Source organism: Peromyscus leucopus, chromosome 4, assembly GCF_004664715.2.
Source record: "Peromyscus leucopus breed LL Stock chromosome 4, UCI_PerLeu_2.1, whole genome shotgun sequence".
NCBI lineage: Eukaryota > Metazoa > Chordata > Mammalia > Rodentia > Cricetidae > Peromyscus > Peromyscus leucopus.
Window position 1 is genome coordinate 104,730,666 of NC_051066.1, and position 17,005 is coordinate 104,747,670.

General features: G+C 39.6%; 1 protein-coding gene across 2 annotated transcripts in view; it reads right to left on the reverse strand.

Annotated features, from left to right (window-relative positions):
* Window positions 1-17,005, reverse strand: part of Anapc1 (anaphase promoting complex subunit 1) — an 83,163-nt gene that overhangs the window by 20,289 nt on the left and 45,869 nt on the right. For both annotated transcript variants that reach the window (XM_037205209.1, XM_028893402.2), the window contains exons 28-38: window positions 14,118-14,389; window positions 12,962-13,196; window positions 9,647-9,738; window positions 7,455-7,589; window positions 7,216-7,298; window positions 6,118-6,196; window positions 5,376-5,450; window positions 2,528-2,604; window positions 1,842-1,932; window positions 1,679-1,732; window positions 575-768 (exon numbers count right to left, since the gene is read on the reverse strand). In XM_037205209.1, the coding sequence (XP_037061104.1) occupies window positions 575-768; window positions 1,679-1,732; window positions 1,842-1,932; window positions 2,528-2,604; window positions 5,376-5,450; window positions 6,118-6,196; window positions 7,216-7,298; window positions 7,455-7,589; window positions 9,647-9,738; window positions 12,962-13,196; window positions 14,118-14,389 (1,387 nt within the window). The remainder of the gene's footprint in view (window positions 1-574; window positions 769-1,678; window positions 1,733-1,841; window positions 1,933-2,527; window positions 2,605-5,375; window positions 5,451-6,117; window positions 6,197-7,215; window positions 7,299-7,454; window positions 7,590-9,646; window positions 9,739-12,961; window positions 13,197-14,117; window positions 14,390-17,005) is intronic.

Below are 17,005 nucleotides of genomic sequence, written 5' to 3' on the forward strand. Positions count from 1 at the left end.
AAGTGAGTTCCAGGAAAGGCGCAAAGCTACATAGAGAAACCCTGTCTCGAAAAACCAAAAAAAAAAAAAAAAAATTCAAAGGTCGGGCCCTGTACAAGACAGGGAAGTACTTTATGCCTGAGCTATAGCCCTAGCCTTTAAGGATTCATAATTCCTAATTACTAAAAAGAAGCAATTGTCACAAAACATATAAAGAAAATGCACATCTTCCCCATAATCTCTAACTTTTAAATCTTTATTTTTTTTATACTTCTAGAGAGGTGAAAATAAGCCTACATAACTCAGAAATTAGAACAGCTGGCTAAGGTCACAGACATCAGATAAATAAGTGAAGTCACAGATAAAAGAAAGGATGGCAAACTCTCTGCAACTGGAGTAGAGTCAATGCAGTTCTAATTAATGTTTTATCAGGTTATTTACTACGGAAAATGACAAATTCCAACATTTATATGAAAAAGGCCAACAACAGAAAAATGTTCTATTAAAACTAAAAAAAAAAACCAGATCACTTTTACAGATCTCTCTCATGAGCTCTTTTTATTAAGGAACAGACAAAATAAAACATATTCATTACCTTCCTCCTCCCAAAAAGAGAAGGCCCAGGGCCATGTGGTGGGCCAAGTGGAAACCATAGTTCATCTCTCCACCCGTCTTCATGTGCAGGAAGCGACAGAGTTGCAACACCTTCAGGTTCCCAGAGCCAGCCATCACCATGGCAAGAGACAGGAGCACCACACTCAGGCAGGTTTCGAGGTTGTAGGGCCCCGTCTGGTGACACAAAAACATGACTCTATGTTAGCTGTAATTATGTTTCTTAATTACCAAAATATCTGACATTGGAAGATTACAGATGTTTATAACTTTAAAACTGAATCTATAAAAATGAATACTCTGATTATGAAATACAAATTCAATGTAGAGAGTTTAAAAATAGAGCATCATCAAGTAAATAACAATGCTCCAACCACCTAGAACTGACATTATCCCTGTAGACATCATTCTCTCAGAAAGTCTTCCCATACATACATATATACTTATAGACGAAAATCAGACAGCACTACACGTTAACTCTCCTAGTAGCTTATAAGCAATTTTTACACACACACACACACACACACACATATACACACAAAAAAAAAAACCCTATACATCATGATGTTGCTACTTCCAATGTGTAAGAGCATGTGGATATGCCATAACTTAGTGAAATACTTCAGGAATTTCTGGTATTCCTAACTTTTTCACATTATAAAAATGACTGCATAGGTCTGTGTTGTTAACCAGGAAATAAAATCTTGTAGTCTCCTTGTTATCAGAAAAATAATGTCTTAAGAGCAACTGTATCCTCCCTAGTTTTTTTTATAAAGGAAACTTTTGGTATTCAGTGACATGACAAAATATGAAGTATGACGATCTACAAATATTATACCTCTCCTATTTACTCTCTTGTCACAGAATTAGAAATACACGCATCCTCCCAGGCTAATCATAGTCTGAAGGGTAGCCATATTCTCACCTAATTTATTATCTTAAAACCAAACACAAAGATGAGCAGTGCTTCAAATCTTTTCAATTAAATAGCAAAAGTATTTGATAACCTATGAGTTTCTGGCTTACCTATGAATTTTCTTTGTTTACTTTATTCCCAAATAGGGGAAAGAAAAAAAAATAGACTTACTACAGAAGCATTGGGTGCAGATAAATAATTCATAAAATCTTTTGCAAATTTATGCTGGAAAAAAAAAAGAAAAATCCAAAGTTAAAAGTGGCATCTTAAGGCTTTACTGGTAAACCAGAAGGAACACTCAGAGCACAGCAGCACGAGCCAAGCTAGTTCTCACCAAACAGTTAAATGCCGATAAGTTTTCTGAGCCAGCAAATCGAAAACCCAGAGACAAGCAGGCTCCTGCAATGATGTAGACGTGTGCTTGCCTGAAAACAGATTACAGAAAACATAATGTTGTTACTGTCCTGTAAAATCCATTATCACCTATCCTCTTGGGATAAAAATAAAAAACTCATCTTCTCCAAACCAATTTTTAGTCTTCTGAGAATGCTGAAGAAAGCCCCCTAACCAATCATCAGATTTCTGTGGATTTTTGCAGATTATGTGACCATTACTGACATAACATTCTTTCATATACTACAAAGGACAATTTTAAAAAGCTCCCCCCGACCCCTTCATGGAAAGAATGAAAAAGGAGAAAATACAACTAAATTTCCATTTTTTTTTCTTTTTTTGGAGACAGGTTCTCATATGTCCAAGGGTAGCCTTGAACTCACTTATATAGTTAAGGATGCCTGATGTCCTGTCTCTACCTCCTGAGCTTTATTTACACACACACACACACACACACACACACACACACACACACACACACACACACAATCTGTGGATATCATATAAATAATGATTACAAACATGAGGGATTCAGAATTACTCAAATCAGGCGATGGATAGTTCTCCTATGTAAGTAAACTGATCTGTCAGGTCCTAACATAGTGAATAATGTATTACATTACTTACGACAAGGTTTCCAAATTCAAGTCCTCTGAACAAGGCAATTCAATTTCACTCAGAGAGATACTATTTTCTCTTATAATCTGTCAAGACAGAAAATAAAATCCAAAGTGAGTGATTTATATATATAGGGACAACTGTATATATACAGTTCATATATATTAGAACTCATCTATAACTTCATATAGGAACAGGTTGTTTCATTTTGACAGTAGGCATGTCTAAGTTCCTTTGAATTACTTTTTAAAATTATTTGTGTATGTATTTATTTTATTTATTGTGTGTGGGCACATACAAACATGCCATGGTACATGTATAAAGGTCAGAGAACTTCTTGTAACCACAATTCTCCTACCATGCAGAGGTTCCTAGAATCAAACTCAGGTCACCAGGTTGGGCAGCAAGAGCCTTTACCGAGCCATGTCTCTGGGCCTCCTTTGGCTCTTTAACAGAACATGTGCACTGGAGCTTGGGCATGGCTCCAAAGCCAACTCTAAGGCCACACCCAAGTTGCCTGACAGCTCTGTGATTCATCTACACATGAACATGATGGAAGGTAATCCACTGACAACTCTTAGAATTGGCACGCTGTAAACAGAAGTCTTTTGTGTTAGCTACAGCCATGGTCACAACACCACACTTGATCATCAACTAAAAAAGCATCACTAAGAATATGAGTTGTAAATAACTGCAATGAAAAGCCCTCTAGAATCTGGGCTTTTGTCATCATCCTATGGTCTCTAAGTTATAAAAAATAAAAATAAAAAATCAAAACAGGAGAGATCAAAGAGAAGGAGAGAGATAATCACTTGCAAGCAAGTAAAGGTGTACAGGAAATACAAAAACATTACCAAACCTCAGGTGGAGTATGGAGTGTGCCTGTGAGCCCAGCCAGGTCCTAACAACCCTTCCTTCGGGGTGATTCTGCCCAATGCCCACAGAACACTAAATTTCAGCAACTGTGCATTACTTATTGCAAATCTTTACAGGAGCCTGATCCATGATAGCCGGAAGCTGAAGCTGCCCAGGTGCCCAACAAGCAACAGAAAAGAAACTGGCATGATCACGTGCAGAAAAACCTAAAGGATGGACTATTAACACACCCAGTAGTATCACACACCATGTTCGGTGGAAGGCTCACACAAAAGATATGTACTGTAGGTGACTTCATTAAAGGAAATTCATCAGTAAGATTAGCGCACTGGGGAAAAAAATAGAATGTTTGAGTATGGAAGGATACTGTTCAGAGCAGCAGCGTACTCGACACAGTTTTGTGTCCATAGGTACACCATTAGTCACATCTTATTAAACAGTACATTTAATTGTGTTCTATGATTCAGAAATTTTCACTCAGTAGAAAAAAATGAAAACTGATATCTAGTTAATGATACATATACTGATATATTAGGGACAAGTCCCATTACTGTTTACAACTTGAAAATGTATTCAAAAATTATGCATAAAATAATGGGATGGGTAAGCCAACAGACATGCAATTAAACTAGCTTATACAGTAAAATGTTACCTACAGAATGTATCAGTAATATGCGAGTTCATATAAAGTCCATTCACATTTTAGTTTTAGAAGTGTTCTACTCAGGGTATAGATTGGAAACAATGCAGGACCCACACTGGCAACAGCTAGTTATAGTAATGCTTCTGAAGTCTTGTTACAAAGGAGACTGCTTGCTTTTAACTAATATACCCAGCTTTTTAGTATGTGTGCAATAAAAATGCAAATTTTATAACCAGAATCTTAAGATAAATGTATAATTAGAATAAAATATCAAGAGTGTTCCAGTTTAATTTTAAACAATACAATTTCAAAGCCTCTGAGGACAAAAGGCTGAGAGAGGTCGGTGGTCAATATACAATTTTTTTCCCTTTTTTTTTTTTTTTAACAACTTTTCATGTGCATGTGCATCTGGTGTGCAGCATGTATACATTTAAGCTCGTTTGTGTATGTATGTGAGCCTGCGCCTGTGTGTACATGGGTACAGAGACCTGAGGTTGATGCCAGGAATCTCCCTTGACCCTCTTCTGCCATATCCATCGAGGAAAGATCTCTTAATCAAACCCAGAGGTCACCAATATGTCTAGTCCCATCTCTACCTTCTCCCACCAGGATTTACATGGGATCTGGGGACACTAACATCACATCCACCCTAGCACTTCAGAAAGCACCACCACATGAGCAGAGTACTCACAGTAAGCTTAATGGGAAGTCTCCATCACTACCCATCCCACCATGCCAGTCTATAACCTCTATCGGATAGCCTGAAGAGGTTCAGAGATAGCCTCAAGGTTCCAATAGATCTGGGAACTAAGGGCTCATGTGAAGAAATGTGACCACTAGCAGGACCAGGACACCACCCCTGCAAAGTGGGACCTGCCTGAAGGGCAAGAGCTGGACGTTCTAACTCTGGTCCTCTTGCTTCCAATGCAAGCACTTCAAATGCTGTGCCATCTCCATGGCCCTCAGAATACACTTTTAAAATGAAAGCTCCTCTGTCTTCAAAAGATACCCCCTAAAGATGAGCTGAAGAGACAGCTCAGCAGTTACAAGAATGCACTATTCTTCCAGAGGAACTGAGTTCAATTCACAGAACCACTATAAGCAGCTCAAAACTGCATGTAACTCTAGCTCCAGGAGGATCTGATGCTTCTTCAAGCATCACACTATGTGTGCGCATGCACGCACTTAAAAACAGTAAAACAAATCTTTAAAAAGAAGAAACCGTAAGGATAAATAATTGCCTTCCTAAGAAAAAAATATTCTATAGCACTTTGGAAAATCTTCCAAGAAATCACAATTTATGTTATTAAAGTTACAGTATTGGTTATTTGTACCTACCTGAGGAACATTGCTGTCAACCCACTTGGAATTTGGTAAAATATCATCCCACAAAATCAGGCACCGAGCAAGTGTCTTAAAAATGAATTACAGACAAAATTAATTAGACAAAGCTCACATAATTCTTAACAATTATAGCAGTAAATAGCTAAGGATTAGTTCCCAACTAAGGATTACTTTAAAAAACATAGACTATCAACTAAATATATAAAGATCTAGATCTTAAAAATAATTAAAATTCATTTCATTATCATCATCAAAGTTTCAAGGGTTTGGAAAAGGCTTTAAGTTGTTGTGAAAGAAAACTCCAAAGGGAAAAGCCATAGCTTGGCTTATATATCGATTTAAAAGCTTCCATGTACTGGATCAAACATTAAAGAAATGCAGAACAATTTTAGACAGTACTAAACTGTTACTCTCATTACAACCTTAACAGTACTATTGCATCCTTAAAATACTAAAAAAATAATACAAGGTCCTGGTCATGTGCTGCCTTTTAGTAAGTTTTTTAATACAAATATAAGAAACATCATTTCAAGTATTATCGATCAGGTTGGTCATCTTTCTTATCCTTCCTAAGTTCTATTTGGGAAACTTCAAAAGAACATTGCCAATCAGAAAAATGTGGCAAGTTAAAAGTAAAATCCTTTCGTGGAAAGGCATTTAGGGTTGTAAGCTAAACTTGAGGATCACAAAACATCCCCTTCATGTCAAGAAAGATGAAAATGACAAAGCACCGCACCCTAAGCAAGAGAAATTCTGGCTTCACAAAGTCCAACAAATACATGGTATCAGGAGCTCGCAGCCAGTCGGCAATGGATCTGTTGGCAGAGGACATCAATGAAGATTACTGCTCAAGAAAGCCAGGTAATCAAAACCCAAAAGACATCAAATCATTTCTCCCCTCCAGCAAAGGTCTAGCTTTTCCATTAATGCTTCACACATGTTGGCATAACATTTATTTTTTTAGGACTCACTATTAAAATATAAGTTCCATGACAGTATTTTTAATTTTGTCTTGTTCAATGAAATATCTCCAGTATCAAGAAGACACTGACATAACATTTATCCCAACAGAAGGTTAATGATATCTGTTACCACTTCGTTAATTCTGCATAGAATTTTCCTAATTGCAGGAACTTCGAATGTTATAGGGTTTCATGAATCTCAGAATATTTTTCAAATGAAAAGAAGGTGAGCTGGGGACATAACTCAGGACAGACTGGGAAAGCAGAAGGTTTAGTCATTAGAAAAGCTTCTAAACAAAGCAGAAACCATTTTTATAAATGCTAACAAAGTACCGAATATTGCTAAGTATTTCTGGCTTAAAAAGTACTCACAAAGATAAGCCAAATTACTGAAAGGAACTGCGCAGCTTTTTTTTTTTTTTCAAGATTCTACTTGAAAGTATCAGGAGGAAAAAAAAAATCTAGCTTAAACAGATGGTCTTTATGGTCTTTTGATTTTTTTAATCATTATTTCTCTAAACAATACAGTATTAACAACCATTTATACGGTATGAATAAGTGTATCTCATATTGTAAGCTCAGATGATTTTAAGTACCAAGATGAAGTGCATATATTACACACAAATCCCATGCTTTTGTGAGTTCTCGTGTCTTTAGGGGTCCTGGGACCAATACCCTGAACACAATGAGTCGAGCATTCTGATAAACAGTATTACCAAAGCAAACACTACATAAAGTCTACTCAGTTCCTGATATCTGAGAGAGCAGACATCAGGCTGCTCTTGCACAGGGGAGATATACAAGGGAAGACTGTACTGCTGAGGACAAAAAGGACACCACATGTCATGCAAGGGGCAAGTGGGTGCTCATACCTGTTATTGGTTTTTAAGTAGATCATAGCCAAAGCCAGAGTAGCACCTGGACAAGTCACATCCACATTTATGGTATCTCCTTCCTGGTGAGAGAAGTTTCTCGTGTAAGAACTCTGAATTCACCAGGCTGACACACCAACAGCACACTTAAAACTGTTGGCAGGAACCACTACTTTGAAGCTAGCCTCTTAGCCCTCTCAGCTTGTGGCATTCTGATCTCTAAGTCTGATTTGACTTACTTTGATTTGGTAACTTGGAGATTTATGTTTCTCCCTGTGCATTCCAGTCTGAAAACGTCTATGACCTCCAACCATGTACTGATACAGCTGCTCGGGCACATTGAGATCAGACATACCGATCAAATTGCTGCCATGCTGGAAAAATCAAGTAACTGAGATGAAAAGAAGTCTTACAGCAGTAAATTAGTAACACACACCCATAGTAAACAAAGGGACACACTTCAGAAGAGGGTATTTTAATCTTTATGTTCCTTCCAATTACAATAAAGATTTTACACATTAACTAATATCAAGCTATTAATTCTCAAAAATTATAATTTACACTCGGATCTACATACTTTCATTTCATAAAACACAGAGTCAAAGACAAGTTACATTCCGAGTAAAGGAAAAGACCGAGTACATATTAAAAATCTGACCTGTGAACACCTGAGTATAATCACTGCACCATGGCTCTCTTCAGGCAACCACAATAACTTACTGGATATTTACTCAATATCGTGTTCAATTCTGCTGTAGTCAGCAACCCCATTTGTCCTAGTTAGCTTTACTTCTTAACCTGACACAGCCTAGAGTCACCTGAGAGAAAGGCCTCAGGTGAGGAACTGTCTACATGAGATTGGCCTGTAGACATGCCTGTAGGGACTGCCTCGATGATCAACTGACAAGGAGGCTCCAGCCCACAGTGGCAGGCACCATCCCACAGTTTCTTTGTAAACAAGCTCGCTAAGAATAGCTGAAGCAACCAAAAGTACCACAAGCAGTACTCCTCCATGTTTCTGCTTCAGGTTCCTGACTTGAGCTCCTGCCCAGCAAGGAAGGGTGAGCAGAAATAAACCTGTCCTCCTCTAAGGTTTCTGGTCAGTGTTTGACCAACAGAACAAAAGTAGGATACTACTGAATAGCTATCAGTAAAAATCTCATTTATAATGAGAAAAAGGAGGTGCAATTTAACCAGCCCAAGGTTACCTACCTAGCTACTAAACGGCAGGACTGTATGTCAAACAGTTCTGCTCAACAGTCATATGGTTGCTTAACCAACAGACACTAATGTAGTCAAATAATCAGATTCACCACTAGTCTAGACCAAAATTCCAATCCCAATTCACAGTATGATGCTTTTTACACAGTACCACCTGCCTCTTTAGCTCACATGTCAACATTTTGAATATCATGTAGCTTGACTAGAACACTACATTGGTGGATTTTCAAGGCAATCACATTCCAAGTAAAAAACAGTAATTACATGAAATGTTTTTGGTAGTTTTGTAGACATCTCTTGGATGGAATTAAAGATGAGTTAACCTGACACTGCATTCTGTTACAAAGCAAGAGCTGCTATAGCAACTCTTGGAAACAGTGTTAAACAGAGCAGCAAAGGAAGATTAGGGCTATTTCTAGCAATTACTACAGATTTTTAAGGCTTCTAATCATATATATTTTCACTATTTTTCTATTCATGTATGTGTAGAGAGAAAGAGAAGTGTGATCATTATATGTGTGTGAATAAGCACATGTGTCTGGGTGGGGTGTATGTAATGTACACATACACACATGTATGCAAAGGCCACACGAGGATGCTGGGTATCCTGCGCTATCATTCTTGGTGTGTACTGAGCTCCAAACTCAAGTTCTCACACATACACAGCAAACATTCTCACCCACTGAGCGATCTCTCCAGCCCTCCTTTCTCCAGAGTGATTTACCACTCTTCATCTTATCTCTTGAACTTTTTTCAAGAAATGTCAGAACTGGAGAGATGGTTCAGTGGTAAAGAGCACTAGTTGCTCTTCCAGAGGACCTGGGTTCAATACCTAACACCCATATGGTGGCTATGTGTAACTCTAGTTCCAGCGGATCCAATGCTATCTTCTGGGCTCTGCAGGCATTGCACATACATGGTAAACAGACATACATGAAAGCAAAATATTCATACACATAAAATAAAAATAAAAGAGAAATATCATAGTTTAACTATAAAAAACATGTAAGCTAGGGAAAAGAAATCTTAAAGTCTCACTTCACTGTAATTTTTCTCCACTGTAAACTTTGAAAAAAGAATCCAGAAAGAAGAAAAGGTTGGGCACTGGGTTAAGTGGCAGGAGAGCAGAGTGGCCTTCAGGGCTAAGTGTGAAGGCTGTTCCTTTCAATATGCAGACGTCCTGGCTAAAAGCAGAAGACTGACTACTCACCCCCAAGCACACCATACCCAGGGCCAGGCCAGCAGCTAAAGAGTAGGACTCTCTGTCAGTGCAATATTCCATCTCCGGACCAGGGGGCCGCCCTGTGGAGGACAGAGGAACACAGGTCAAGTCAGCCTATAAAAACCCCAACTTGTAAACGTTTTAGAGACTTCACTTCCCAATTGCTTAAGATAAAGACACTGTCCAAAGGGTGTCCACATTATCAGCTTATCTAAAGCTCCCAAAGGTTCTTAAATATACCTATCAAAGCTTCTATCAGCAAAGACTTTCAAACAGTATGAAAACCTGGATTTTACCAGAAAGTTGCCAAGAAGTTACAGTTTTTAAAGAGAAAACTACTTTGGGCTGGCCCAATTTGCTGCCACGCTTGCAATCTGAGTGCAATTTCCAGGACACCATGGTGGGAGAGCAACTCCAGCAAACTATCTTCTGACCTCTACACTGGAGCTCACCCCAACACTTAAAAAGGAGACAATTGCTCTTAAAGAACTTTTCACTAATGTATTCATTAGATGTGATTAAAAATGTTCAAGTACTGTTAATAAATAAAACGTGTACTTATTTATGCTCTCAAGTGAAAAGCTGTGTTTTCAGATTTTCATTTGATTCTATATAATATATAATTCTATATAACACATATCATGTGTGCTTATGGTGAAATTTCATACTTTTAAAAGCACTCCGTTCTAACTCTATGCTTCAGTTCTCAACTAGTGCATATCTCCTACACATCGAATATTTACATTATGATTCATTAGAGCAGCAAAATGACAGTTATGAAGTAGCAATGAAATAATTTTATCGTTGAGGGTCACCACAACATGAGAGACTGTATTAAAGGGTCATAGCATTAGGAAAGATGGAAACCACTGCTTTAGGGAAACAAAATGTGTTATGTATAAAGAGCTCTCCCTCTAGAAAGAAGTTCATACTTCTGGAATTTTATTCTTCATAGGGGAGAAAATGACATTCAAAAGAAAAAAATTACATGAAGGTAATCAGTATAATACTTATGCATAGTAGCAAAGAGACAGAAACAGCTCCTGAAAGTAGCTGGACAAGATGGTACCTACTGCTGGGCGGTGGTGGTGCACGCCTTTAATCCCAGCACTCGGGAGGCAGAGGCAGGCGGATCTCTGTGAGTTCAAGGCCAGCCTGGTCTCCAAAGCGAGTTCTAGGAAAGGCGCAAAGCTATGCAGAGAAACCCTGTCTCGAAAAACAAAAAAAAAAAAAAAAAAAAAAAAAAAAAGGTGGCACCTACTATAATGCCAGCATTTGGGAGGTGGAGGAGGAAGCAGTTCTAGGCCAGCCTGGGCTGAGACCCCACCTTAAAAAGAAAAGGGAGGGGCACTCAGTGGTTAAGAACACTTGTTGCTCTTCCAGAGGACCCAGGTTTGATTCCCAGCACCCACATGGCAACAGCTAACAACTGTCTATAACTCTAGTTCCAAGAGATTGAACACCCTCTTCTGGCCTTCATGGGTACTACACATGGTGCACAGACATACATGCAGGCAAAACACTCATACATATAAGATAAAATAAAAAAATTTTTAAAGTGAAAGAAAAAGTCCTAACAATTAGGTATTTTAGAAAACTTAACTATATAAAATTCATAACTTCATTTATGATATTAAATTAATTTAAAGATACTTATGACAATGAAGCATTTTCAAAGGCAGAATATAAATATCATGTGCATATGGATCAAAGATGAAATCTTGTATTCAGAACATGAAAGAGGTGTGCTGTGACTGTGAGACAGTGGTTACATCACTAGACAGCACTGTGGTACAGCAGCATTTACTTACCCTGTGGCTCTGTGGTTCTCAACCTTCCTAATGCTGCGACCCTTTAATACAGTCCTCATGTTGTGGCAACCCCCAACCATAGAATTATTTTCGTTGCTACTTCATAACTGTCATTTTGCTACAGTTATAAAGGTATCCGTGTTTTCCCATGGTCTTAGGTAACTCCTGTGAAAGTTGAGAACCACTGCTCTGGAGGAACAAGCTCTAAACAGCAGTGCTGGGGACCTTCTGAGTACTTTTTTCAGACCCATAATTTATGCGACACTGTATTTCGGTATAGGAATGCTTCCACTTTGTGAATAACGTCTACTATCACCATGGCACTCAAAGTCTCAGCCCAATCTTCACTGTCCTATGGTACACCCACTCCATCCAACAGCTTTTCAGTGGACCTGCCAGATGCGCCCTGGTCCTTCGCTGGCACAAGAGCAAAGAACTGAAACTTTGGTTACTGAGTCTCCTACATGCACATCACAAAGAAGATACACCCTCTAGCCTGGGTCCTAGAACAGGTGAAACAGAACCGGAGCAACCAAACCACACACAGATCTGCAGCCTAAAGCAGAGCCAGCAGGCCAATTTAATGGCAGTTCATTATGTAGAAGTGTGGTAGCAACAGCTGTGATGCAATCATGCTAAAGGATAATGCATCCTCACTAACACACTCTGGGTCAGAAATCTCCAAAGTTTACTTCAAGCCATGGTTTCCCTACTGGTAGTCAACACTGTTCTGAAAACATTAAATGTCTAGATTCTAGACATTTAATTCTAGAAATAAAAATGCTCAACTTCACTAGAGCATTATAATCATCCTACTCTCTAACGTCAGTTACCATTGTTAATTTGTTACTTTAATTTATAAGTTAAAGTTTGTCACTTGTATATACAGTGGCCTCATTATCTGTAGGTTCTGCACCCATGGACTCAACCAATCACACACCAAAATACTTTTTAAATTGTATCTCCACTGAACATACAGACTCCCATCATTATTCCCTAAACAATACAAGTGTAAAAACTACAACATTTACAGTAAGATGTGAATCCTTTACATTTTACCAGTGATTAAAAGATAATTGAAAGGCATGTGATGTGTATAAGGTACAGGAGACAATCATTTCATTATTTTTCAAGTGTTCTTGTCCAACAGAAGAAAACAACGTGACATTAGGAACCTAAACAATCTAGTTTTAAGTGCAGGTCACTGCTAGACACTGCCTTGTGTGAGATGAATGGCACACTCACTTGTGTCCACTCAAGCTCAACAGTGACCTGCCAGTCCAGGCTTACCACCTACACAGCCACAGAAGCCCGGGCTACATTACTTGTTGAGTTTTGCTTTTTTTTTTTTTTCCTTTTAAATAATTATCTGATCATTCTGTATTCATAAAAGCTACTCTTTGTTTTCCTTAATTTTCTCATCATTTTCTATGGGTGTAGGTTTGAGTGGAAAATGTACACCTGTAAAGATTAAGCACTATTAACTGCATACCTATTTCAGCCAACAGGACTTCGGCAGTATGTCTGTGAGCTGTGCCCTGATAAACAAGGCCAATGCCAACCACCGCAGCCACTTGGACATTGTGAGGCACATCAAGCTCCGTGGACGTCGGGGGTAAGAGAGCAGGAACGTGAATGCTAAGAAGCCGGGTAACGGACATGTCCATGGTGCCAAGTTTTGCAGCAGAAACACCAAGTAGCAATCCAATGCTTGTCATCTCATGGCCCTACAAAGGCAAACAAAATAAAACTCAGACACTACCAGAACAAATATGGTTTTCTTGAAATAGTGGGAGTGCGTATGTCTGTGTCTGTGTCTGTGTGTGCATGCAAGTATATTTTCAGAAGCCAGAGATTAACCTTGGATGTTGTTCTTGAAAGCTGTCCATCTTAGTTTCTGAAGCATAGTCTCTCACTGGAACCGGAGACTCACGTTCAGGTAGGATGGCTGCCAGCAAGACCCCAGGTCCTTTTTCCTTCACCTCCCCAGCACCAGAATTACAAGCAGGCTCCACCACAGCTGGCTTTTTTTAGGTGAGTGCTGGGAACCAAACTCAAGTCTTCATGTCTGCACTCAAGCACGTTATGAACTGAGCTATCTCTCCAGCCCCATGGGTAGTTTTAGATAAAATAAGGCCTGCCTCTTTCAATAAGAATCTTCACATGACAGGCACTGAGAGTATAGTAGCAAATTAAACACATGTGGTCCCAGCTCTTAGTGTTCTAATGGGGGAAAACATGCTAAATTAAAACACAAAAACCCACAATTAAAAGTTGTTTACAAATACAGAGTATATGAGACTATTTAAAGGAGACTAATATTAGGAAGGGCTGGAGAATTATTAGGAAGTTCTAAAGAATCTAACACATCAGCCAGAAAAGGGGCAGGAAGGGGACACTCAAAGGAAGAGCAATGGCATGGGTGCAGAAGCTGGAACGTACGGCCCTGAAGCAGACAGCAGTGGAGGGTGAGTGAGTGGTTCCGAGCAAGGGTCACACACCATTAACACTTTAGGAAGACTCTGTTTCCTGCTATGAGATGAACATAGTTGGAGGTGCAGCAATGAATCAGTGCAAGCAGACAAGTAGAAGGTGGTGCAGTAAGTGTGTGTGGCACCATGCCAGGCATATGGATGACAGGTTCTCACCTTAGTTAAGTAGTCATGGATATTGAGAGTAGCCAGCTTGGTGAGGTGCCCGTTCAGACCCAGGGCCATGAGAAAGCCAGCGTACTCATTGGCTAACTCGGCATGCTTCGGCTTGTTGTAAACAATCCAAGCTGAGTCTATCTGGGAGGCAGGGGCTATCTTCAGGCCAGCAGCCACACCATTATGGAAGCTGGCCCAGCTTGTCATATTGGGAGGCACATCGATGTTCCCACTATTGAGATCTACAGTTGTGTTTCTTGGAGGGGCTCGCCCTAGGCAGACAAAGAAGTGAATTAAGAGAATTTACAAAATTAAAACCCAGGCCTTTGAAGTAAGGTTGCCTTTACTGCATTCAAAACCCCTACTGGGGGCTGGAGAGATGGCTCAACAGTTAAGAGCACTTCTGCTTCTCTTGCAGAGGACCTAGGTTAAGCTCCCAGCACCCATGTGGCAGCTCAAAACCCTCTGTAATTCTGTTCCCTGGAATCCAATGCCTCTTCTGACCTCTTTGGACCCCTTCCCACACATGGTACACATACACTCAGGTGTGTCTGTGTGTGTGTGTGTGTGTGTGTGTGTGTGTGTGTGTGTGTCTGTGTCTGTGTCTGTGTGTGTGTGTCTGTGTGTGTATGCATAAAATAATATTTTACACACACACACACCGCCTGGGCATGGTGGCACAAGCCTGTAAACCCAGAACCCCAGAGGCAAAGGCAGGTGGATCTCTGTGAACTGGAACCCAATCTGGTCTATATAGAGTTCCAGGCCATTCAGGGTTTAGAGTTACATAGCTGTCTTAAAAACAACAAACAAACTGTATAGTTTAAAATACCTCAGGGTCCATTTTACTAACACACTATAAAATAACTGACACCAATTTAACTTCTAACCACCTGGTCAGGGCTCTCGCTGCTCTGCTTATTTACAACTGCAGGAAGGCAGTGTCACAGTTTAACTGCATGAATAACAAATTCCAACAGGTGACTGAGGACACTGGTATTCATTTCAAACATTCACTCCTATACTGCTGTCTAGATATTAAAGCAAAGCAAATTTTAAGAGGCAAAGACCTTCAAAAATCTGTCCTATCTCTAATTCATATGTCTATGCCTCAGCACATAGATATCTATAAGTAGCTAACATATGTTAGATACTAAAAATGCCAAATGTGGAGCTGGAGAGATGGTTGCACTATTAGGACCACTTCCTGTGCTCTAAGACCCAGAGTTTGGTTCCCAGCATCCACATCAGGTGACACAACTACCTGCAACTACAGATCCAGGGGATCCACCACTGTTCTTTCACCCCATAGGCAACCACGTGTGCACACACACACACACACATGCACGCACATATAAAACAGTTTCTTTTAAAATGCTAAATTCAACTGAGTATGGTGGCACATGCTTCTAATCCTGGCATTGAAGGGGTCAAAGCAGGAGAATAGAAATTCTGAGGTCAGTCTGGGCTACATAGCAAGACACTGTGTCAAAAAAGAAAATGTCTGTGTACAGAGAAGTTACCTAGCAAACTAGAAAGGAACTTTCTCTACTGTAATGGCCCATAAGTGATATAAATTAAATGTTGATAAGTTCCGTTTGAATTTTTCTAATTCCTTTGGGTTTTGGTACATATTGTATACACAGACATGACCAAATCATCTTTATATTATGAATGGCTTATGTTAGCTCAATTCATCAATAGACATTTATAAGACTGATGTGATGTCCATTGTGCCAAGATGGCAATGTGATGAATAAATTTAAAATAAATACTGATTATTGTACAAAGCTACTAAAATCTTAGACTTTGAAAATACCATTTAAAGATATCTAAAACATCACTGAAAACAAATTCTGAGTAGATGAATAATGATGTGTAGCATGTATACACACAGAAGAATGAGTGTCTGAAGAGAATCTAAATATTGTACATATTAGACTTTAAGATTATTTAAAGCTGGGCAGTGGTGGCACACGCCTTTAATCCCAGCACTCGGGAGGCAGAGGCAGGCAGATCTCTGTGAGTTCGAGGCCCGCCTGGGCTACAGGGTGAGTTCCAGGAAAGGAGCAAAGCTACACACAGACACCTTGTCTCGAAAAACAACAACAACAACAAAAAAGATTATTTAAAATTCAAGTCTCACATTAAAACAAAACAAAACAAAACAGGATCTTACTATGTAACCCCAGATGGTCTGGAACTCTACCTCCCAAGTGCTGGGATTAAAGGCTTGTGCCACCTCACCCAGTCCTAAATTGTTTTACCTTTATCAACAATAATTCTCTGAACATTTTCTATCTTAAAATAATCACAATAAAATGCAAAATTAGAAATAAGCTATATTTTATCTACTTTTCGGTTCCCAGCTGGTGGCGCCGTTCTAGAAGACTGTGGTATCTGGGGTGTGTGACTACTACTGAAGGAACTGAGCCCCTGAAGGCTGCTCTTGAGGTTTATAGCCCCCTCCTGAGTGTTTCTTGATTGTTCCTGCCCTCATGCTTCCTCGGCAACAATGGACTGGATCCCCATAAACATGAGCCAAAGGACCCTTCTCCTAAGTGGCTTGACACACGTGTTTGTGAACTCCAACAGCCACTACAGTGCTATTAGTGCATAAAATCAATGAGAGCACAGAAGCACTGCTTCAGTTTTAACCAAAATAATTCAAAAGAGCGCCACTGCCAGCCTTCCCCGGCACTCACACTGGCCACAACAGCTGGTGGAACTGGCCAGCACCGAGAAACCACCAGTGGACATTCCCACACAGCTGTACTGCTCTCAATGTACTGCAGGGAGCAGCTGGGAGAGGCCTCTTTGTATCGTGGCCAGTGAGAGACCACGGGAGTGTCAGCCTTGTTGCCACTCAAGCCCGCTGTGTTAGCATC